Genomic DNA, 25,505 nt, shown 5'->3' on the forward strand with positions numbered 1-25,505 from the left:
CTTCAGTATTTCTGGAGGAGTCCTGGGCACAATGTTAACTGTACTACTCAGCTCAAAACATGTATTATCAGTGTTGGTATCTGTGTGGACCCCATTCTTTCTTCATGCCAAACCCCAGTTCCATCCCTTCCCCCACAGGCACTCACTGATAAAGGTAGGACCTTTAGCACTCACCATTGTAACTTCTGTAAGGGTGTGTGTAACTTTAATTGACATAAGCATTGTTTACTTGTATGAAATCTCATTCCATTAATTTTTTCCATTCATATCTAAAAGTGCTAATTGGATGTGCTACATGCAAGTAGAACACACATTTCTGATTGCTAGACACCATCCCAATGCATGATCCACCTTTTACCCACCTCTTCTAGTGATGGTCACCTAGGATACCTCAAAATCTTGCTGTGGTCAAACTCCCTGTATACACATTCTCTTGTGTATAGAACTTCTCAGGGGTTTATAAACACAGGGACTACTGCACGATACAGCATTACATTTAAAATGTATGTCCAGGTCAGTATCATTTTATACACTTCTGTCGGATACAAACAATACCAGTCACCAGGATAGAAACATTATCACTGCAGTGGAATAAAGAAGAGAGGGTCACTCCATGGTCTTGGAATATTGCCCTGGTGTTAACAATGGTCTTCATTTTGACCTGTTTTGAGAGGCCAACCAATGAACCACCATTTCACTAACATTAGGATGACTGGGGCCAGGTGGGGTGGGTGAGAACCTTGGAGAATCTCTCACCTGTAGGTGCCGGCAGGGGTCAACCCCTGGCTTAGCCCCTGGAAATCCACTGGGAGTTCCTAATCTGCTCACGCTCCACAGGATGAAGTCACTGTGCATATAAAGAGCAAGCATTTGCGCTCTGCCCCAATTCCACATTCACTCCTTGCTGCCGGATGAGTGGGCCATCTCCCATGGTGCCTTCTTTCGTGAATGCAGGTCTTGCCAGGAATAGTTTAAAACTTTTCAAATATTGCATTCCATCCATCAAATATAAGACAAACCATTATTTTAAGTACCTCTAAGGAAGAAAAAACACCAGTTAAATTAGAATGTGTTACACTATTTCAGAGATGTAATAGTATGAAAACACTGGTGTCTCTGAAACAATAGAGAAATTCTACAACCATATTACTGAAGAGGCAGTTGAGGGCCACATACACATGGGCCCTTTGGTATCAGGCACTTTGTAACAGAAAAAAGAACGTGGTAAATCATTTATAAGCTTTCCAAATATTTTACTTAAAATGCATACTGGGTACTTAAGCTACTGCCCATTAGTGTGGGAAAGCTTCAACAAGTATACTATGAATATATACTTCCTACATAAAACTATACACTGTACCAGAATCTTAGTACCTGTTACATAGCAGACTCAAGATCATCTAGACAAATCTGATGGAAAAGTGATGAGCAAGAAAAACGGGAGCCATGAGTGACAGAAACACATGAGAAACATAGCATCTCATCTCTGCAGAAAGGGGTGGATGACTCAAATAATACAAGCTATTAGGCTAATCACTGGAAAAGAAACAAAAGTGAGTCCTTACCTTACCCATATATCATCAACAACACGGTAGCAATGACCCATGAATAACAAATTAACCTAAACAAAATTTATATCATGCATTAGGGAAAGAAAGATATACCTGACATCATATCAGGCTCCAAAAGTTCTTAGGTCAGTAATGTAAAAATTGAGGAAAACACACACATTGAATTGTTTCAAGTTTTCTAATACTCAAATATTTGAGTAATATTTACACCAAAATTTACAGAAAATAAATCATCTCTATGTCAACATCTCAAAAAAAGTGATTTACCTAAAGCCCACTTCTCAATTACATAACTCCTACAAGCTCTATATCTTTAGTTTTCACTGGAAGCAACCTAAATCAATCTACAATTCAGTTTTTCACAAGAGAAACAGTCCAGAGATAGAGTGGCTACAAGGCTGGCTGGTTCGGTAGCTCAAGAGCATCATCCAGGTCCCAGGTTCTTCCAGACTTTCTGCTCTGCCATGCACAAATTATAACCATCGTTGAAAGACACAGCCAGGTAAGGAAACGTTGAACAGGATCCCACTGCACCTGGCATGATTCCTTGAATCTTTGAAGAAACCTTTTCCAGAAATAACCTGCTCAAGATATTTCCTCTACCTGTCTAGAATGGGGTCCTCCAAATACTCTAAACCAATTACTGGCTATGAGAAAGGGATTATCATTATTGGTTGAAACTAATCAGGATTTATCCCCTGTTCCATCAAGAGGAATGGATACCCAGACTCAGGCAGCCAAAAACAAGGAATGAGTGACTAGGTTGGTCACTCAGCAACACCAGCTACAACCCGTATGAACCTGCTTTCTCAATCCATTCAGGAAGGAACAAACCATGGTGCTTAAAAACACCACCATATCAAATAAAAATACAGTTAATTAATTTCTAGGTTACATAGTACATGTGCTCTGCACACTTACACTTACAAAGGCATCTAAATATAAAACTAAGTGAAAAAAAAATAGATCAAAACGAGACTATTTTAAGTACATTTTTTAAACCATACTGATTGCAATGAGTCCTACAGCTGTCCCTTACTACAGAGACTTGTGGCATTAACCATTTAAAATTATCTATGCAATTTTCTACTTTATGCACAGATTTTTATCTCTTGCTGATTCAGATACAGTTAAAACACTATTAAAAACATTGGTTTTCTTATGGAAGACTTAATTCATTAACAATGATAAAATCCATTTATAAATGCCAGGGAAGAGCACAAAGAGAAGTATACTTCATATCTTTCAAATATTAGTTCATTATCTATACATATTTAGATGCTAGCATAGTGGTGCTATTTAAAATACCTTAGAAATTATTCTAATAAGGATACAATGCCTTTTCTAACATGATTCAAGCCGAACATACAACTCCTGTAATGCAGCATCCTAAAAAGCAAACAGAAACACCCAAACACCCTCAGGATCCACTCATGTGTGAGCTTAATGTTGCCATGCTGCCATCTTAATTAGCTACCCAGCGATTTTACAGCTTCTATGTACATAAGGAGCATGTTTATTCAAAACAACCATCCTCTGTGGTTTCTTTCTTTTTCACAAAAGCTTGACATTTTATCAGAAACAAATTTTAGTTTCATAATTTTCAACAGAATGTTTTCCACGTTCCTTGGTATCTCCTTTATCTGAATTCCCTGATATGTAAAAGTTTGAATTCATCGTGAAACTATGTCCAATTTAAATACTGATAGAGTTTTTACTCCTGCCAGCATGTCATGTGGGCTAGTTACAGCTGTGGTTTCCAACCTGCAAACTTTCAGGTTCCAAGTCTGAAAAATACTCACAGGTTTGTTCACACCCACCTGTATGAACTCTCCAACTCGGGATGGTAGGAGTTACCTATTCATTATATGGAGAGGGTTCTGTGACGTTATGAGAGATCTGACTTCAGAGAAGCCTTCCCACATCAAGTACATTCATGTTCCCTCTCCTGTGAATTCTCTGATGGCTGTTGAAGGCTGATTTGTGGTAGAATTTTTTCCCACATTCGGTACATTCATATGGCTTCTCTCCTGAGTGAGTTCTGTAATGTACAGTGAGGTATGACATCCGAGAGAAGGCTTTCCCACATTCGTTACATTCAAAAGGTTTCTCTCCTGAATGAATTCGATGATGTATAGTGAGATACGACATCTGAGAGAAGAATTTGCCACATTCGTAACACTCATAGGCTTTCTCTCCTGTGTGTGTCCTCTGGTGTCTGTTAAGGGCTGAATTCTGGCAGAAGGTTTTCCCACATTCGTTACATTCGTAGGGCTTCTCTCCTGAATGAATTCTGTGATGTATCGTGAGGTATGACATTTGCGAGAAGAACTTCCCACATATGTAACATTCATAGGGCTTCTCTCCTTTATGTATCCTCCGGTGTCTACAAAGGGCAGAATTCTGGTAGAAGGTCTTCCCACATTCATTACATTCGTAGGGCTTCACTCCTGAGTGAGTTCTGTGATGTATGGTGAGGTACGACAACTGGGAGAATAACTTTCCACACTCATTGCACTCATAGGGCTTCTCTCCTGTGTGGACTCTCTGATGTCTCATGAGGGCTGAGTTAAGGTAGAAGGTTTTCCCACACTCGTTACATTCATAGGGCTTCTCTCCTGAATGAGTTCTGTAATGCACAGTGAGATATGACAGCCGAGAGAAGAACTTTCCACACTCGTTGCACTCATAGGGCTTCTCTCCCGTGTGTGTCCTCTGGTGTGTGGTGAGGGTAGACTTGCGGCAGAAGCACTTCCCACACTCGTTGCACTTGTAGAGTTTCACACCTGTGTGAATTTTCTGGTGGTCATTAAGGGCTGACTTCTGGGAGAAGGTTTTTCCACAGTCATGACAAACATAGGGTCTCTCTCCCGAATGTGTTCTCTGGTGCTGTGTGAGGTGTGTCTTCTGGCAAAAGGCTTTTCCACAGTAGCTACATTCATAGGGCTTCTCTCCTGAGTGAGTTCTCTGGTGTTGAATGAGGTGTAACTTCTGGTAGAAGGTTTTCCCGCATTCAGTACATTCATAGGGCTTCTCCCCTGTGTGTGTTCGCTGATGGACAGTGAGGGTGCCCTTCTGGCAGAAGGATTTCCCACACTGATTACATTCATAAGGTTTCTCTCCTGTGTGAGTCCTCTGGTGGATAATAAACTTGGACTTTTTACAGAAGGATTTCCCACATGCATTGCACTCATAGGGTTTCATTTCCAAATGAGTTGTTGGGTGCACACTGAGGTTTGACATTTGGAGAAAGGCTATTTCAGATTCATTCCACTTGTAGGGCTTCTCCTCTATATGGTTAACAAACACTGTATCCTTCTGAAAGGCTTTCTGGCATTCGATATATTCAAAGGGTTTCTCCAAAATGTGAATGTTCTGATAAATACTTTCTCCATTTAGAGCATAAGCTTCCCTGTTTTGGTTAAATTCATAAGGTTTATCTCCGAGATGAGTTTTTTCAAGCTTCACATGGAGAAGTGATCTCCCACAAGCACTACATTCATCAGGTTTCATTCTTGCATAGCTGCCATCACTACTAATATATTCTGAAATAGACTTTAGACTCTTTTCACATGAATCACACTGATAGGATCTTTTTCTTGAAGGAACAGGGCTTGTTTGCACATTACAAGTCTTACCAAGACCATTACCTCTCCCTTCAGGCAGGGTTTTGATGTTAATGGATTCAGTTTGCCTTGAATGTTTGTCTTCATTTTCCTGGCTTCCCTCCATCAGATCATGAACTTTCCAGACTTCTAAAAAGAGGCAAGATTAACCAATTTTTATGCAACTTCCTAGGTAAGAAATGACATGTGACTTGTACACAAGCATTTCATTGTGGCACAGGTGCTAGCTTCTTGGACAGTTGAAAACCATTCCAAGTGTATTTTCCCCCCTTATTTTGGTTTGGAATAAACTTGCACATGCACACACACAAGCTCCATGATCTCCAGCGGTGAAGAAAGCTGATAAAAACAAGTGATAAAGAATCCACCTGCAGTGCAGGAAATACAGGTCTGATCCCTGGGTCAGAAAGATGCCCTGGAGGAGGAAATGGCAACCCACTCCAGTACACTTACCTGGGAAATGCCATGGACAAAGGAGCCTGGTAGGCTACAGTCCACGTCTGCAAAGAGTCAGACATGACTGAGTACATGCACACATTAATAGTTCAAAATTTTGTTCAAAACTGGGTACAGAAGGTAAAAACGTGGAGCAATGATCTGAAGATAGAGGATGTTGGATAAATGCCTGATTCTTAGATATGAAAGGGCTCACAGCAAACAGGTCAACTGACAGGGGAGCAATGAGTTTAGCTGCTGCACAAGGACCAGGAGGACTGTGCAAGAGGTCTCCATTTCACACCAAGTTGCTTCATATTGTGGGGAGACACAGAGCAGACTCCAAGGTGCTACCACTTACACTGAGATGGTTTGGTACCAATATGCCCCAGCTTATATTCAATTGCAAGTCTCTGCTCCTGTTGTTTTACTAAATTTGCCTGACTTCCAGCCTTTGATCTACTCAAAATCTATCTTTCCTGAGGCAAAAACCTGAGAAAAGATAGGTTTCCTCAGAATCTATCAAAACTTGAGGAGGGTGGGTGGAGAAACCCAAGTAAAAAACACAGTCAACAGACTTCTTGTTCAGACCTAGATGTTTCTCCTAAAGCATCACCTTGAGATGGAGTTAAAGTCGAGGGAAGGAAGAGACTGGTATTAGAGCTGAAAGGGAAAACTTGAGTTCAGACTTATAGAATGTGTAATCTGGACAAATAACCCACACCTCAGTGAAACGGAAGAGACTTTAGAAGTGTGGATCAAATGAAGTTTAGCCAGAGTTTCAGGAAACAATACAAAATTAAAATTTCTGGGCAACATAGGGACAATATTGCATGATTCTGAAAGGAAGAGGAATTTAAACTGCCTTTAGGAATCAACAGAGAATGACTGTAGGCTCATCCTATGAGACTATTGATAAGATGGATTCAAAAGTCAGGGGAACACATCTTGCAGATCCAAAGAGAATGGAGGAGCACCTACAGCTCTCAGGAAACAATGAACCAGGAACAGGTAGACAGAGCAGCATGAAACACATAAAAGCCTTAAATACCTGAGATTATAAATACTTAAATACCTTAAATAAATACTTTATATAAATACCTTAAATACTCTTCAGACCTTCTGAAGAGCTTGGGGAATAAACCACCAGAGGGTGAGGCAGACCCTTCAGGGATGTTTCTGGAGGGGGCAGGGTGGAGGTGGTAAATGAATCAGGACTCATTTCTCTGTCTCCTACTTGACTGAGCACCTGCTCAGACACAACATGATTCAAGATACTGCCGACAGAACAGAAAGTAAGAGACAAGATGAAAGTGAGCATCAGGCGGAATAGGGAGACCCTGTGATGCTGTCACCAAACTCCAGCAGGAATGACCAGTGCCGTGATTAGGACAGCACAGGTGAACTGATTTCACTGGTTTATGCACAGGATGGGGCTGTGAACTCTGACTTCAAAGAAAGAGAAGTGAGAAGTGAAGCCAGGGATAGAAACAAGCCTGAGGCATTTCACGGGAAAGAAGAAGGAAACTAATGAGAACATGGAGAGTCCGGAGTTATTCTCTAATGACAGACTATATATATGCCTGCCAACAAAATGCCATAAGAAGTTCTGAGGTTTAAGAGGAGGAAGGAAGCAAGCAGGTTTTGATTCAGAGCAGAAGCCAGAGTGGGAAGCTCTACCAACACAAGCTGCTGCGGGAAAGGAAAAAGCCTTAGGGAGTAAGATTCGAGTTGCCGGAGTACAAGAACAACTCTCTTCAGTCACTTCTCAGGTTTGGCACCATTAAAAAGCTCCCGCGAAAAACACTCCTGAGTGATCACCCTCCTTACTGCCACCACCCCCCACACACACCTGAGTGACTCTGAAGCAGGAATTCTCCTTCCACCACCCACGGCTCTTCTCCTTGCTCCAATTTGGTGATGACTTCCGGTTTGATAATGTGACACCCTGTTAACAGATAAAAGAGAGAACTTGAACTTGGCTGCTGGGCTTCCAGATTTGTCATGTAAGCAAAAGGCTGGCTTACGAGCTACAGGAGAGAAGTGCCATTGGTGCTGTGCCAGAATCAGAACCTACCCAGAGGTAGAGACCACATACCCTACCTGGTACCCCAGATGATTCCAGTTGTTCTGTCAAGTTCAAAGTTAAAGTGTGTGTGTCTGTGTGTGTGTATGCTTGGTCAGCTGACTCTAGGCAACCCCATGGACTGCAGATTGCCAGGTTCCTCTGTCCATGGGATTTTCCAAGCAAGAATACTGCAGTGGGTTTCCATTTTCTACACCAGGGGATCTTCCCAACCCAATTCAGTTTTGTAAGATCGAACCTGAATCTCTTACATCTCCTGCATTGGCAGGTGGATTCTTTTACCACTGTGCCACCTGGGAAGCCCACAAGTTCAAAGTTAAAATCGCTAAGTCAGAGGGAAATCTAGTTTCTCTCTCTCCTCACCCACAGAGATGAAGTGGCTGTAGTTCTCCAGCATCACGTCCCTGTAGGTCGTCTTCTGCTCAGGGTCTAGGTGCTGCCACTCCTCCTGTGTGAAGTCCACGGCCACGTCCCTGAATGACACTGACCCCTGTAATGGCACCGTAGTGGGAACTGGGTGACATGGAGCAGATACACAGGGACAAGAGCTCACCCAGCTCACTGGTCAAGTTTACACTGTGTACCTTTTCTATATTATGGGCCTTACGGAAGGAAAATAAATATAATACACTGCCATGAGTTTGCTCAATGTACAGGAAAAAAAGAAAATACAGCCTTACACTGTGAGCCAGCAAGAGTCCTGAGGACGAGACCAGCAGACAGAGCCTGTGCCCTCGAGAAGCACAGGCCTGAGGGCAGTGTGCAAACCCAAGATGCACTGCACTCCTTCATTCTGCTTCCAGAACATTAATAATGTTGGTTGGTTCTCCTTTGTCCTCCCCAGTCGCTCCTTCACTGGCCCCTGCTCTCCTCTGAGTCATCCTCAGGTCATCATAGCGCCCTGGGGCTCAGTTCTTTTCTTGTACCCTTGGCTTTGATGGTGATCTAATCTTGTCTCATGGCTTTAATAACCTGTGCTGTGGCACGCTGTGCTTAGTCACTCAGTCGTGTCCAACTCTTTGCGACCCCATGGACTGTAGACTCCCAGGTTCCTCTGTCCATGGGTATTCTCCAGGCATTAATACTTCTATACTTCAAGATTTCCCAATGTTTATCACCAGCCCAAGCATCTCTTCTGTTCCTGCCCTGACCTCCTCCTACAACTCACAGAAGGAACCGAGCTGTAGTATTCACCACAGTTACCAAGGCGATGAGCAAGCCAGGCAGCACATCCCAGTTCCATATTTTACTACAGAGATAAGCCTGCCTCGACCTGACCCTGGCCTGCTCCTCGAGCTACTGGAAACAGCTTATTTCGTCCTGCCCTAATGCCCAGCCAGGGACTTGGAATCCCTTCATCCCCCAACACCTTCCAGGGACGGAGCTCACTTACTCCTGATGAGGGGCACAAAGCACACAACAGAACTGGAAACTGCCACACCCAGACCTGTGAGTGCGGATCTTCTGAGTAAATTCACAAACACTCACACTCACACAGTCATTACAGCCTGTTTCCTCCTGTACCATCACCTCTAGAATAAAGACAATAATGGTGCCTGTCACATGATACAGATCAGTACCAAACAGGCTCTTTCATGGAAAGCACTTAACACAGTTCTTTGGACATAACACACTTTTCAATACCCGCTATTATTGTTGATTATCTACTGTGTATCTCATCACTCTGCAAATCAGAATGAATCAGAAAACATAGAAGTAAACTTAAATAACTAAACGTAATGGGTCTGTTAAATTTATGCAATTGCCCAGAAAAGATTATAAAACAGTGCCAGTGTATTAAAACCAATAAGATTCAGGTACTCTCAACAGACAGAGAAGGCAATGGCAACCCACTCCAGTACTCTTGCCTGGAAATCCCAGGGACAGGGGAGCCTGGTGGGCTGCTGTCTATGGGGTTGCACAGAGTCAGACACGACTGAAGCGATTTAGAGGAGCTAATCCATGTCAAGGTCAGGAGGGGCGGTGGCGAGGAGATACTCCTCGTCCAAGGTAAGGAGCAGCGGCTGCACTTTCCTGGAGCAGCCATGAAGAGACACCCCACGTCCAAGGTAACAGAAACCCAAGTAAGACGGTAGGTGTTGCAAGAGGGCATCAGAGGGCAGACACACTGAAACCATAATCACAGAAAACTAGTCAATCTAATCACACTAGGACCACAGCCTTGTCTAACTCAATGAAACTAAGCCATGCCCTGTGGGGCCACCCAAGATGGGCGGTTCATGGTGGAGAGGTCTGACAGAATGTGGTCCACTGGAGAAGGGAATGACAAACCACTTCAGTATTCTTGCCTTGAGAATCCCATGAAAGGCAAAATGATGGGATACTGAAAGAGAAACTCCCCAGGTCAGTAGGTGCCCAATATGCTACTGGACATCAGTGGAGAAATAACTCCAGAAAGAATGAAGGGATGAAGCCAAAGCAAAAACAATACCGAGTTGTGGATGTGACTGGTGATAGAAGCAAGATCTGATGCTGTAAAGAGCAATATTGCATAGGAACCTGGAATGTCAGGTCCATGAATCAAGGCAAATTGGAAGTGGTCAAACAGGAGATGGCAAGAGTGAACGTCAACATTCTAGGAATCAGCAAACTAAAATGGACTGGAATGGCTGAATTTAACTCAGGTGACCATTACATCTACTACTGCAGGCAGGAATCCTGTAGAAGAAACGGAGTAGCCATCATGGTCAACAAAACAGTCCGAAATGCAGTACTTGGATGCAATCTCAAAAACGACAGAATGATCTCTGTTCGTTTCCAAGGCAAACCATTCAATATCACAGTAATCCAAGTCTATGCCCCAACCAATAATGCTGAAGAAGTTGAAGTTAAATGGTTCTATGAAGACCTACAAGACCTTTTAGAACTAACACCCAAAAAAGATGTCCTTTTCATTATAGAGGACTGGAATGCAAAAGTAGGAAGTCAAGAAACACCTGGAGTAACAGGCAAATTTGGACTTGGAATGCAGAATGAAGCAGGGCAAAGACTAATAGAGTTTTGACAAGAAAATGCACTGGTCATAGCAAACACCCTCTTCCAACAACACAAGAGAAGACTACACCAGTTGAACATCACCAGATGGTCAACACCAAAATCAGATTGATTATATTCTTTGCAGCCAAAGGAGAACCTCTATACAGTCAAAAAAAAAAAAAAAAAACAAGACCAGGAGCTGACTGTGGCTCAAATCATGAACTCCTTATTATCAAATTCAGACTGAAATTGAAGAAAATAGGGAAAACCACTAGACGATTCAGGTATGACCTAAATCAAATCCCTTATGATTAAACAGTGGAAGTGAGAAATAGATTTAAGGGACTAGATCTCATAGATAGAGTGCCTGATGAACTATGGAATGAGGTTCGTGACATTGTACAGGAGACAGGGATCAAGACCATCCCCATGGAAAAGAAATGCAAAAAAGCAAAATGGCTGTCTGGGGAGGCTTTACAAATAGCGGTGAAAAGAAGAGAGGCAAAAAGCAAAGGAGAAAAGGAAAGATATAAGCATCTGAATACAGAGTTCCAAAGAATAGCAAGAAGAGATAAGAAAGCCTTCCTCAGCGATCAATGCAAAGAAATAGAGGCAAACAACAGAATGGGAAAGACTAGAGATCTCTTCAAGAAAATTAGAGATACCAAGGGAACATTTCATGCAAAGATGGGCTCGATAAAGGACAGAAATGGTCTGGACCTAACAGAAGCAGAAGATATTAAGAAGAGGTGGCAAGAATACACAGAAGAACTGTACAAAAAAGATCTTCACGACCAAGATCATCACGATGGTGTGATCACTCATCTAGAGCCAGACATCCTGGAATGTGAAGTCAAGCGGGCCTTAGAAAGCGTCACTACAAACAAAGCTAGTGAAGGTGATGGAATTCCAGTGGAGCTATTTCAAATCCTGGAAGATGATGCTGTGAAAGTGCTGCACTCAATATGCCAGCACATTTGGAAAACTCAGCAGTGGCCACAGGACTGGAAAAGGTCAGTTTTCATTCCAATCCCAAAGAAAGGCAATGCCAAAGAATGCTCAAACTACCACACAATTGCACTCATCTCACACGCTAGTAAAGTAATGCTCAAAATTCTCCAAGCCAGGCTTCAGCAATACGTGAACCGTGAACTCCCTGATGTTCAAGCTGGTTTTAGAAAAGGCAGAGGAAGCAGAGATCAAATTGCCAACATCCGATGGATCATGGAAAAAGCAGGAGAGTTCCAGAAAACCATCTATTTCTGCTTTATTGACTATGCCAAAGCCTTTGACTATGTAGCTCACAATAAACTGGAAAATTCTTCAAGAGATGGGAATACCAGACCACCTGACCTGCCTCTTGAAAAACCTATATGCAGGTCAGGAAGCAACAGTTAGAACTGGACATGGAACAACAGACTGGTTCCAAATAGGAAAAGGAGTACGTCAAGGCTGTCTATTGTCACCCTGCTTATTTCACTTATATGCAGAGTCCATCATGAGAAACGCTGGGCTGGAAGAAGCACAGGCTGGAATCAAGATTGCAGGGAGAAATATCAATAACCTCAGATATGCAGATGACACCACCCTTATGGCAGAAAGCAAAGAAGAACTAAAGAGCCTCTTGATGGAAGTGAAAGTGGAGAGTGAAAAAGTTGGCTTAAAGCTCAACATTCAGAAAACGAAGATCATGGCATCTGGTCCCATCACTTGATGGCAAATAGATGGGGAAACAGTGGACACAGTGTCAGACTTTATTTTGGGGGGCTCCAAAATCACTGCAGATGGTGACTGCAGCCATGAAATTCAAAGATGTTTACTCCTTGGAAGAAAAACTATGACCAACCTAGATATCATGTTGAAAAGCAGAGACATTACTTCGCCAACAAAGGTCCGTCTAGTCAAGGCTATGGTTTTTCCTGTGGTCAAGTATGGATGTGAGAGTTGGATTGTGAAGAAAGCTGAGTGCTGAAGAATTGATGCTTTTGAACTGTGGTGTTGGAGAAGACTCTTGAGAGTTCCTTGGACTGCAAGGAGATCCAACCAGTCCATTCTGAAGGAGATCAGCCCTGGGATTTCTTTGGAAAGAATGATGCTAAAGCTGAAACTCCAGTACTCTGGCCACCTCATGTGAAAAGTTGACTCATTGGAAAAGACTCTGATGAGGGATTGGGGGCAGGAGGAGAAGGCGTTGACAGAGGATGAGATGGCTGGATGGCATCACTGACTCGATGGACGTGAGTCTAAGTGAACTCCGGGAGTTGGTGATGGGCCGGGAGGCCTGGTGTGCTGCGATTCATGGGGTCGCAGAGTTGGACGTGACTGAGCGACTGAACTGAACTGAAGTGACTTAGCACCAACAGCAGCAGGTCTCAACAGAACATGGAGACAGGAGGGGTTAGGAAGAGGTTAAGGAAACGACCTCGTCGAGTTCAGGGTCTATCAGAGACAATGATGAACTCCTGATGTTGACTGAAAATCAAAGTTATTCCTGTGGAACAATTGAAGATGCAGAATGGCTCCTGTCCCCTGACCCCAACCTCTACATGCCAAGATGACCGGGACCCAGACTTTGCAGGCCTGGGAAGGCTGAGGGTGCCCTGCTGCTGATGAGACACACCAGTAGAAGGAGTCACTGCCCAAGACAGACAGAGGATATGTACAGCACTGCCCTGGTCTAGCCTGGAGAAGCCTGTCTGAGAGCAACAGCAAATCTTCCAGAACTCAGCCCATACTCCAACTAGACATCACCAGACATACCTGCGTCTGCCCCCTGAGGACTGGGGGGTCCACACATTGAAAGTCTTCACCAAGTACAAGAGAGTGGCTGACGCAGTGCCCAGAACCAGAAAGAGAAAGCAAGAGCCAGAAGAGAAGCACAAGGCCAATGAATTCCTCTCTCCCCACCTCCACCCACCTCCTTGAAAGAAGTTGTACTTCAGTAGTGACCAAGGAGGGTGCTCTTATTCACTTGTGTGGATAAGACTAAGAATCTTGTGGTTTTGAGAAATTTTAAAAAATGAATAGTATTTAACCTCTCAAAATGAAAAAAAATTAAAGAATTATATGCTATTGCTGGAAAATCAAGTAAAAAGACAAAAAAACTTGGAAAACAATGTTCACTAACATGACTCCAACTGGAAACATTTATAAACACTTAAGGCTACTCTGTTAGTCAATAAGACAAGCAAACCAAATCAGTGCTGAGACAGGAAGATGGACTGTGGACATGAACAGGCCCTTCATACAAAAAGAAAAACACACCAATCTGAAAAGACCACATACTGTACGATTCCAACTACGTGACATTCTGTAAAAGACAAAAATACACTGACGGTAATAAGATGAGCAGCTGTTGGGGGCTGGGGGCAGAGAGCAAGACAAACAGGAGGTGCCTTGGGTTGTTTCTGGTGGCAAAGCAGTTCTATACTGTACTTCTTTGGAGGCTGAAGGTCATTCACTACACATTTGTCAAGACCTGAATACAGAGTGACCCCTAATATAAACTACGGACTCCAGGTGATAATAAGGTATCAACAGTTGAGAGGATGCACCGCACCAGTGTGAGATGATGACAATGGAGGAAACCAAGAGGGACAGTTATCGGGAACTCTGTACTGTCAGCTCAATTTCCCCATAAACCTAAAACTGTTCTAAAAAGTCTATTAATTAAAAAGAAGAAACAGCTTCTAAACCTATGAAAATATTCTCAACCTCACTCATGACTGAGAAAAAAACCCAAGGGCATGGACATGCACTACGTACTGGGGCCCAGGACCAGCAGCAGTGGGAACTCACTGAGGCCTCCCCCTTGCCAGACTGCCATCCAGCTGGAGCCCCAAGTCCCCCTGACTTGATTCCCTCATCCATTCTCCACCACATATTACATCAAGAAAACCTTTATCACCCAAGGATAAGTGTTTGGAAAGAACAATGAAAGGCAAGCAATAGATGGTGTTTGTCACTTTTTGCAATGAATGTCAAGAACTCAAGGCTTGTTCTGTGACTTTAAGACCTCTGGAGGATCCTGGAATCTACACATAGAACTTGCCAGAAACACTTGGTGCTGACCTGCTCTCTATGCTTTGTCTAACCCTATCTTTTACCTATTCCTACTTTTCCATTTTAAATTCTGAACTATTGGGCCTCCTAAAGCGTTATTACAAATCAGTGAAAGTGCTAGCTGCTCTCTGGAGTCAATCCAGGCTCCTCTATCTATGGAATTCTCCAGGCATGAACACTGGAGTGGTTTGCCATTCCCTTCTCCAGGGGATCTTCTTGACCCAAGGATCAAACCCGGGTCTCCTACATTACAGGCAGATTTATTACAATCTGAGCCAGGAGGGAAGCCTACGAACGGAGTAGGGAGTAAATAAGTAAACAGCAAAACTCACCAGAGATTGATTCATTTTCCGCTGCTCTCGGAATAACCTGCAGGACTGTGAAAGCAGAGGTGGACCTGAAGGAGGAAACGCAGGTAGTGAGGCGACCCAAGAAGAGCTAGTGTGAACGAGCCCTGCCCAGCACTTCACTAGACACTTGTGGGAAACACTCCCTTCCACTTTCCAGCAGGGCTTAGAAGAACAGAGACTGAGGACACACTCACAGGCCTGTAACTCCCACATGATTACCTTACTGCGGGAAAACACTTTTTCATCAGTGGATGAACATCGAATCCTACTAAAATAAACCTCCATCATTAAATATAAAATAGTAACAATAAACAATTACAGTTTTCTTACTAATTCTGTTAAGATCAGAAAATCCACAGGATGCTCTGAGTAACGCGATACACTCAGGCGAGGCTCAGTCTTTCACTTATTTGTACAAACTTAAACGCATTACTTTGCCGACTAAGGTCCGTCTAGTCAAGGCTATGGTTTTCCCAGTGGTCATGTATGGATGTGAGAGTTGGACTGTGAAGAAGGCTGAGCGCTGAAGAATTGATGCTTTTGAACTGTGGTGTTGGAGAAGACTCTTGAGAGTCCCTTGGACTGCAAGGAGATCCAACCAGTCCATTCTGAAGATCAGCCCTGGGATTTCTTTGGAAGGAATGATGCTAAAGCTGAAACTCCAGTACTTTGGCTACCTCATGCGAAGAGTTGACTCACTGGAAAAGACTATGATGCTGGGAGGGATTGGGGGCAGGAGGAAAAGGGGACGACAGAGGATGAGATGACTGGATGGCATCACTGACTCGATGGACGTGAGTCTGAGTGAACTCCGGGAGTTGGTGATGGACAGGGGGGCCTGGCGTGCTGCGATTCATGCGGTTTGAAAGAGTCGGACACGACTGAGCGACTGAACTGAACTGAAACGCAATGCTCAAAAAAGATCTCTTATTAAGAAACTGACAGAGCACTTTCCCCTGGAGTCTGATCTTGCTAACGATCCCACCTGCAGACCCAATGACCTGGGACAAGTCACCTCCCTTCTCAGGCCCAGTCACCTCCTCCCTCAACTGAGGCAGCGGGACAGACGCCTCGAAGACTCATCCCGCACTAACTAACCCGCGGAGGAAGGGGGCGTGGCGTGTCAGCGGAGGCTTAGATTACAGAACCAAGTGCTGATGAGCCTTGAGAGACACGTGCAGGATCGCAAGAAGGCGAGAGAAAGAGGAGGAGGGGCCTCGGGGATGGAGGGAGGGGTGGACGCGGCACGTCCGGGCCAAGCCTGGGGCCCCCACTGCCCCAGGACACCCAGAACTCACAAGCCCCAAGGGAGCCCCAGCGGAGCAGCCGGCCCTGCCCTCTAGCCCGGCCTCTCGACCCCGGTAAAGCGGTCAAATCTTCTCAGTCGCTCTCTCGTGGGGTCCGGAGCGGGCTCCCCAAGCCTTGCTCTCCGAGGGGCGTAGGATCAACAGCCGCCTGGAGACCGCAGACGCACCACCTACCTCTTCGAGACTCGCTGACCGGCTCCGGGCTCCCCAGGCTCCGGCCGGGGGCTGCTCCTGCGGAGCGCTACTCTCGCCGAGTCCCTCCTCTCCGCCTCCCGAGGCCTCTGGGCCCGAGGAGCCAGCTCTGGGCCTACGGGACAAGTTCCCTTCAGGCCAGCGTCGTTCCCGAGGCGTCACCGTGTCGTGCGCTGCAGACGGTCGGGACCGGGCCCCGCCGCTCCTTAGCCGTCGCCGCCGCTCGCCCGGCCTCTCCGAACCAGCCCGAGGGCTCCGGGGCTCGAGATCCGGGGTCTCGGCTCCAGCCTCCGCCCGGCCCGCGAGAACCCTCGCGTGCACAGCCCGCGTCCGCTGGATGCCAGCCCTGCCAGACGGCGTTCCAGTCCCGCAGGCCCTGGAATCCCCGCCAGCCGGAGGCCAAAGCCTGGGAACGAGGGCGAGCGGTGACCTGGCCAGCGACAGGGAGCAAAAGCGCCGGTGCGCGTGCGCGAACACGCACACAGACCGCAGAGCCCCAGCGCAGGAGGACGCCGGAAGTCTGGGCACCGGGGCCCGCCCCTGGGAGCCGGACAGATAGCAAGACTCTATTTCCCAGAAGTCTCCGCGCCATGAAGTTAGGGAACCTTGTAAATGTCTCCACCTCATCTGGAGAGGAAGCAATGCTGTGCTGAGAGGATGCACCCTCTGAACCAGGGAATCAATATCCCATTTGTTAACGCCTGTTAGGAGTCAAGGAAACATATGGCCTCAGGTGGGGTCCTGTGTGATTGCCTCCTGGATCCCTGGTCCTTTCCCTGCCCAGAGGTATTTTAGATTAGATCTGAGGATCTCCGACAAACCAGAGAGGGGAAGGAGTGTATCCTGTTTGGTTGTGGTGGTGGTTTAGTGGCCAAGTCGTGTCTGTCTATGGGATTCTCCAGGCAAGAATACTGGAGTAGGTTGCCATTTCCTTAACTGAAATACTAACAGTTCAGTTCAGTTCAGTAGCTCAGTCATGTCTGACTCTTTGCCACCCCACAGACTGTAGCATGCGAGGCTTCCCTGTCCGTCACCAACTTCCGGAGCTTGCTCAAACTCATGTCCATCGAGTCGGTGATGCCATCCAATCATCTCATCCTCGGGAGAAGGAAATGGCAACACACTCCAATATTCTTGCCTGGAGAATCCCAGGGACAGAGGAGCCCGGTGGGCTGCCATCTATGGGGTCACACAGAGTCGGATATGACGGAAGACACTTAGCAGCAGCAGCAGCAGCAGCATCTCATCCTCTGTCGTCCCCTCCTCCTCCTGCCTTCAATCTTTCCTGCATCAGGGTCTTTTCCAATGAATCAGTTCTTTGCATCAGGTGGTCAACGTATTGGAGTTTCAGCTTCAGCATCAGTCTTTCCAATGAATATTCAGGACTGATTTTCCCTAGGATTGACTGGTTGGATCTTCTTGCAGTCCAAGGGACTCTCAAGTCTTCTCCAACACCACAGTTCAAAAGCATCAATTCTTCAGTGCTCAGCTTTCATTATAGTCCAACTCTCACATCCATACATGACTACTGGAAAAACCATACTTTTTATTCGACCGATCTTTGTTGGTAAAGTAATGTCTCTGCTTTTTAATATGCTGTCTATGTTGATCATAGCTTTTTTCCAAGGAGCAAGTGTCTTTTAATTTCATGGCTGCAGTCACCGTCTGCAGTGATTTTGGAGCCCTCCAAAATAAAGTCTGTCACTGTTTCCATTGTTTCCCCATCTATTTGCCATGAAGTGATGGGACTAGATGCCATGATCTTAGTTTTCTGAATGCTGACTTTTAAGCCAACTTTTTCACTGTCCTCTTTCACTTTCATCAAGAGGCTTTTTAGTTCCTCTTCACTTTCTGCCATAAGGGTGGTGTCATCTGCATATCTGAGGTTATTGATATTTCTCCTGGCAATCTTGATTCCAGCTTGTGCTTAATCCAGCCCAGCATTTCACATGATATACTCTGCATATAAGTTAAATAAGCAGGGTGACAATATACAACCTTGACATACTCCTTTCCCTGTTTGGAACCAGTCTGTTCCATGTCCAGTTTTAACTGTTGAAATACTATGTTTCATTAAAATGCTAGGATATAATAAATGTTTAGCCATGATAATAAATGTTCAATCATGGGCATATGGTTTCTCCAAGGAAGGAAAAGAGAATAGAAATTGTAGCTTTTCTAGATTACACAATCAATGCATTAAAAACAGTAGAAAAATCAGAAAGTGAAAGTGAGAGTCAAGTCGCTCAGTCATGTCCGACTGTGCCACCCGTGGACTGTAGCCCACCAAACTCCTCCGTCCATGGGATTCTCCAGGCAAGAATACTGGAGTGGATTGCCATTTCCTTCTCCAGGGGATCTTCCCAACCCAGGGATTGAACCCAGGTCTCCCACACTGCAAGCAGACGCTTTAACCTCTGCACCACCAGGGACATACAAATTGAAAAAAGAAAACGGATACCTGCGAGCTTACCTTTTTAACAGGATATTGTTTATGTTAGATAAAAATATCATTTTTCAAAAATAGAATCATAAGGACAATGATTTATCACTATTTTGGGGGTGAAATCATGTAACCATGTTCTCGACCAGTTACTTCTCCAAAGCTGGTATGGGTAAAATTAAAAATAAAATCTTCTGCCAATCCAGAAAATCCTCTTCCCAGATGTAGAAATAAACAAAACAGTTTTATTGTTGAATAACCATGAAAGCAGGCTGTGGGACTTCCCTGGTGGGCTCTGCCCTCCAAACATAGGGGGCTCAGGTTCAGTCCCTCCTGGAGGAATTAAGATCTGGCATGCTGTGGGACTGGCCAAAAAAAAAAAGCAGGCTGTGCTGTGCATCACAAGGGAACCACTATTTGTGTAAATGAGATGAACGTCATCTGTTTATATAGCTCAGGAGATAGAATACATTGCATACATGTTTAAGATAACAGTAATTTGTCTTCTGTGAAAAAACTTGACAACATTTTCAGCTTGGAGGAGGCAAAGAGCTGCTTCCTTGGGTCATCAGAAATCCACGTTGTTTTGACACCATCTGCCTCCATCATGCCGCCTAAATTCAACACCAACAAGATCAGAGTCATATAATGAGGTGCACAGAGGGGAGGTCGGTACCATGTCTGCCCTGGCCCCCAAGACTGGCCCCAGGGTCTGTCTGCAAAAGAGGCTGGTGATGACATCACCAAGGCAACTGGTGATTGGAAGGGTCTGAGGATACAGTGAAACTGATCATTCAGAGCAGACAAGCCCAGATTGAGTGGTACCTTCTACTTCTTATGGAACTTCTGAAGCCCTCAAGGAACTGCCAAGAGACAGGAAGAAGCAGAAAAACACTAGATACAGTGGAAACATCGGTTTTAATGAGATGGTCACCATTGCCAGGCAGATGCATCATCGATCTCTAGCTAGAAAACTCTCTGGAACCATTAAAGAGATCCTGGGGATTGCCCAGTCTGTGGGCTGCAATGTTGATGGCTGCCACCCCCATGACATCATAGATGATATCAACAGTGGTGCAGTTGAGTGCTCTCAGCTTGAGCCTGGCAAACTTCCAGCCCTCGTGCCACAACTAAAGGCCCCATAGAGCTGCAATGAAGACCCAGCACAGCCAAAGTAAAAACAAGGCAAAAACAACAACAATAAAATCCTGGTTGTGGCAGTGTTCTAGGGCTGTGTCACAAAGTATGCCAAACCAGCAGGCTTAAACAGCAGAAATGAATTGTCTGACAGTTCCGCAGGTTGCAAGTCCAAATTGGGCCGTTGGCAGGAGTGGGTCTCTCCAAGAGCTGTAGGGGAAGATCTGCTGCAGGTGGAGGGGGCAATTTCTTCACTACATATACACTAGGTAGGTACCAGGTAGGTGCTTGTCAGGAACTCCGATCCTGGCTCTGCTTATCCACTGCAGCATGAGGCAGCTTGAGGGGTTGTCGTGGACCTGTTGGCAGGAGCACTAGAAGCTGGTTCATATATTTGCTCAGCCCTGGACCCACCGCTTGGCCACAACCCTTCCGTGTTAGGGTCCAGGTCATGGTTCACCCCTTCCCGCTTATTTCATTCAATGGTGACATGCTTTCTTCAGGACTTCCTACTGCACCAGCGGGGCTTCCCCGGTGGCTTACTAGTAAAGAACCCACCTGCCAATGCAGGAGAGGTGGGTTCGATCCCTGATCTGGGAATATCCTCTAGAGAAGGAAAGGGCAAGCCATTCCAGTATTCTTGCTTGGAGAATCCCATGGACAGTGGAACCTGGTGGACTACAGTCCTTGGGGTCACAAAGAGTCAGACACAACTTAGGGACTGAATAACAGCAATTGCACCAGCCTGGGCAGCTCATCTCACCCAGAGATTTCCATCAGAAGCGTGTCAACAAGAAAGTTCAAATTAGGCTCTAGCTCAGTGCTGTGGAATTAGAATCGGTGAGCCTGGGTCCTGGCATCTGTTTATTATTTTCTCCATGTGATTCTCAGCTGAAAGGATTGTATTGACAAAGCACTTTCATTTCACACTGCAGTGCAGTTATCTTAAACTGCATTCATAGGAGGGAGAGAGAAGAGGAGAAGTGATAGTTCTGCTTTTCCCCCTGAATACACTGTTACTGAACAAATCTTGAGTCTGCTCACATGCACACAGTAAAGCCAGTCTCCTGACACTGGGTCGTGAGGAAGGAAAGTGGAACAAAGTGACAAGCAAGGAGTCCAGGCAGCTAATGGTCAACAGGCCCCAACTCCCCCAGTGACTTTCAGGGAAGAGTTTTTAAAGATGGGGTGTGATTGTTGGTAGGAATATAAGGTGCAGCCACTATGGAGGATAGTGGGGAAGGCCCTTAAAAAACTGAAAATAGAGCTACTATGTGATCCAGCAATCCCACTCCTGGGCATATATCAGGAGAAACCCATAACTCAAAAAGATACGTGCACCTCTATGTTCATAGCCATGTTATTTACAGTAGCCAAGACAGAGAAGCAACTTACACGTCCGTCAACAGGTGAATGGATAAAGTTGATGTGGTGCATGTACACGATGGCACGTTAGGAAACCTTTAAAAAGAATGAAACAATGTCACCTGCAGCACCATGGGTGGAGCTAGATATCATAATATTAAGTGAGGTAAGGCAGAAAGAGAAAGTCAAGTAAAATATGATACCATTTCTATGTAGAATCTTAAAAAATGATACAAATGAACTATTTACAAAACAGAAATGGACTCACAGACATAGAAAACAAATTTATGGCTAAGTTCAGTTCAGCTCAGTCACTCAGTAGTGTCCGACTCTTTGTGACCCCATGAATCGCAGCACGCCAGGCCTCCCTGTCCATCACCAACTCCCGGAGTTCACTCAGACTCATGTCCATAGAGTCAGTGATGCCATCCAGCCATCTCATCCTCTGTCGTCCCCTTCTCCTCCTGCCCCCAATCCCTCCCAGCATCAGAGTCTTTTCCAATGAGTCAACTCTTCACATGAGGTGGCCAAAGTACTGGAGTTTTAGCTTTAGCATCATTCCTTCCAAAGAAATCCCAGGGCTGATCTCCTTCAGAATGGACTGGTTGGATCTCCTTGCAGTCCAAGGGACTCTCAAGAGTCTTCTCCAACACCACAGTTCAAAAGCATCAATTCTTCAGCACTCAGCTTTCTTCACAGTCCAACTCTCACATCCATACATGACCACAGGAAAAACCATAGCCTTGACTAGACGGACCTTCGTCGGCAAAGTAATGTCTCTGCTTTTGAATATGCTATCTAGGTTGGTCATAACTTTTCTTCCAAGGAGTAAGCGTCTTTTAATTTCATGGCTGCAGTCACCATCTGCAGTGATTTTGGAGCCCCCCAAAATAAAGTCTGACACTGTGTCCACTGTGTCCCCATCTATTTGCCATCAAGTGATGGGACCAGATGCCACGATCTTGGTTTTCTGAATGTTGAGCTTTAAGCCAACTTTTTCACTGTCCTCTTTCACTTTCATCAAGAGGCTTTTTAGTTCCTCTTCACTTTCTGCCATAAGGGTGATGTCATCTGCATATCTGAGGTTATTGATATTTCTCCTGGCAATCTTGATTCCAGCTTGTGCTTCTTCCAGCCCAGCGTTTCTCATGATGTACTCTGCATAGAAGTGAAATAAGCAGGGTGACAATAGACAGCCTTGACGTACTCCTTTTCCTATTTGGAACCATTCTGTTGTTCCATGTCCAGTTCTAACTGTTGCTTCCTGACCTGCATGCAGATTTCTCAAGAGGCAGGTCAGGTGGTCTGGTATTCCCATCTCTTTCAGAATTTTCCACAGTTTATTGTGATCCACACAGTCAAAGGCTTTGGCATAGTCAATAAAGCAGAAATAGATGTTTTTCTGGAACTCTCTTGCTTTTTCCATGATCCAGCGGATGTTGGCATTTTGATCTCTGGTTCTTCTGCCTTTCTAAAACCAGCTTGAACATCAGGAAGATCATGGTTCACGTATTGCTGAAGCCTGGCTTGGAGAATTTTGAGCATTCCTTTACTAGCATGTGAGATGAGTGCAATTGTGTGGTAGTTTGAACATTCTTTGGCATTGCCTTTCTTTGGGATTGGAATGAAAACTGACCTTTTCCAGTCCTGTGGCCACTGCTGAGTTTTCCAAATTTGCTGGCATATTTATGGTTACCAAAGGGGAACTGTGAGGGGTGGAGAGACAAATTAGGAGTTCGGGGTTAAAATATACACACTATGACATATAAAATGGACAATCAGGACTTTCCCAGTAGGCCAGTGGTTAAGACTCTTCACCCCCAGTGCAGGAGGTGCGGGTTTGCTCCCTGGTCAGGGAACGACAATTCCCGCACGCCACACGGTAAGGCCGAAACAATAGGCAATCCTCAAGAACCTACTGTACAGCACAGGGAACTCTACACAATATTCTGTAATAACCTAGGGAGTTTCTTGGTGGCCTAGTGGTTAGGATTCCAGGCTTTCACCACTGTGGCCCAGGTTCAGTCCCTGGTCAGAGAACTGAGATTCCACAAGCTGCACAACATAGGGGAAAAAAAAATTCTGTAGGGGAAAAGAATCTGAGAAAAAGAATAGATATATATAAATGTATAACTGAAACATAGACAACATTATAAATCAACTATACTCTAATATAAAATTTAAAAATTCAAGTGAAGGAAAAAGAGTCGGGGAGGGGTGATTGTGGGGTTGTGTGATTAGCTTGTGGACCTTCCTCTGACTGGCTGGTGTTGAGGTAACCAGGAGTCAACATCATTAACCTTCTGGTTCCTGCTGGTCTGGGGTCTACATGCTTGTAACTTCTTCCACCTGATGGAGTTTTCAGTATCTGTGAAACACCTCACAGGGCTTGGCCCAGAATATTATCTATCCCCCTTGAGGAGGAGCTAAAGGACACTGACTTTGTTTAATGGCTAAACTATTATTATTTTGTCTCTTTTTGGCTGTTTTTCTTTCTTTATGCCTGTTCTCACTTCTTTGATTAGCTTTATTCTTTGGAACTTGGAGAAGGCCTAGGAGGCTAAAATTTTCTAACGACAAAATGCAGGGGAAGACAGGAGGAGAATTCATCCCGGAAGACCCTGAGGTTCTGCTTAGTTACAGCAGCAGATTCAATCTGGGTAGTTTATGCCATTTTTGGTCAACATAGCAACAGACCCCACACAATTGTAACCTGATTGGGCAAGGTGGGCAGGGGAAGATTGGATTATGCAAATCCAGATTTGAAGATTAGATTAAACAATCAAGGCATTTTGCTGTTCATAACCGGAAGACAGAAAACCAATCTTCTAATATTTGAAAGCTTGTTAACCGGGAGAGAGAGTGAATTTCTGTTTTGTTATGGGGAGACCTAATCAGCGTTGACGGGTGAAAGCCTAGTGGATGCAAACCTGAACTCATTTGCCTCCTAACAATTGTACATCGTCCCAGCAGAAGGACACAGGTCCTCAAGCAGCCATGCTGCTCCCAGCAGTGCCCAAGTGAGGAGAACCAGTCCAGTGGCAGCTGCGGAGGAACCCAGACATGGTTTGCACGGCCTCTGAGACCTAGTCCATCTCGGAAAGTCGTGGAGAGCAACCCAGGGAGACGGTCTCCACACCTTCGATGAACTGCTCTGACTCTAGATGACCAACTAGAAACACGTAAGTGATCAAAATACAAAATAAAACTTTGGGCACGTCCTGAACAACAGAGGTACTTCTCATCAAAGTCCAAACAATAATTCAAAAGCAGGGCTCAGAGCCACAGTTGTGAAACAACCCAAGTGTTTGTTGACAGATGAATGGGTAAAGAAAATGTAGTGTGTATGTTGATACAATTAATCCATAAAAGGGAAGGAAACTTTAAAAATCTATACAGAGAGCATTCACTTATTTATTTAATGATATTTGATATTTCTTTTTACATACAGTGAAAATTCGATAATTCCACTTTTAAGAGGAAGAGTTAGTATTTCTCTGTAGAAACAAGTTTCAGCAGGAGAGGCATAAGGGGCTTCCCAGGTGGTGCTAGCGGTAGAGAACCTGCCTGCCAAAGCAGCAGATGGAAGAGATGCAGGTTCAATCCCTGGGTCAGGAAGGAGGGCATGGCACCCCACTCCAGTATTCTTGCCTGGAGAATCCCATGGACAGAGGAGCCTGGTGGGCTGCAGTCCATGGTGTTGCAAAGAGTCAGACACAACTGAAGCGACTCAGAATGCCCGCGTGCAGAAGAGGCGTACGCATGTGCAAGGACACAGAGGCTAGAGGACTACAGTCCTCCAGCCTCCCCCATGTCTGATCCCCCAAAGAGACCTGCTGGTTCTTCCTCCAGATGCCTGGAACCTGATGACTTCTCTCCATCTTTTCAGACATCCCCTTTCTGGACTTACCCACCCCCCAACTCCTAACCACAT

General features: G+C 45.0%; 1 protein-coding gene and 1 pseudogene across 1 annotated transcript; one reads left to right on the top strand and one right to left on the bottom strand.

The window, feature by feature from the left end:
* Positions 1–183: 183 nt before the first annotated feature.
* ZNF12 (zinc finger protein 12) lies at positions 184–17,155 on the bottom strand. Its single transcript, XM_069571266.1, has 5 exons — positions 16,609–17,155; positions 15,110–15,174; positions 8,082–8,208; positions 7,485–7,580; positions 184–5,326 (listed from the first exon to the last, which is right to left on the bottom strand). Exons 2-5 carry the CDS (start codon positions 15,122–15,124, stop codon positions 3,477–3,479), a joined length of 2,088 nt encoding a protein of 695 aa, XP_069427367.1. The 5' UTR covers positions 15,125–15,174; positions 16,609–17,155; the 3' UTR covers positions 184–3,476.
* Positions 17,156–19,676: 2,521 nt separating this feature from the next.
* Positions 19,677–20,214, top strand: LOC138428890 (large ribosomal subunit protein uL11-like; annotated as a pseudogene).
* The last annotated feature ends 5,291 nt before the right edge of the window (positions 20,215–25,505 follow it).

Source organism: Ovis canadensis, chromosome 24, assembly GCF_042477335.2.
Source record: "Ovis canadensis isolate MfBH-ARS-UI-01 breed Bighorn chromosome 24, ARS-UI_OviCan_v2, whole genome shotgun sequence".
Lineage (NCBI taxonomy): Eukaryota > Metazoa > Chordata > Mammalia > Artiodactyla > Bovidae > Ovis > Ovis canadensis.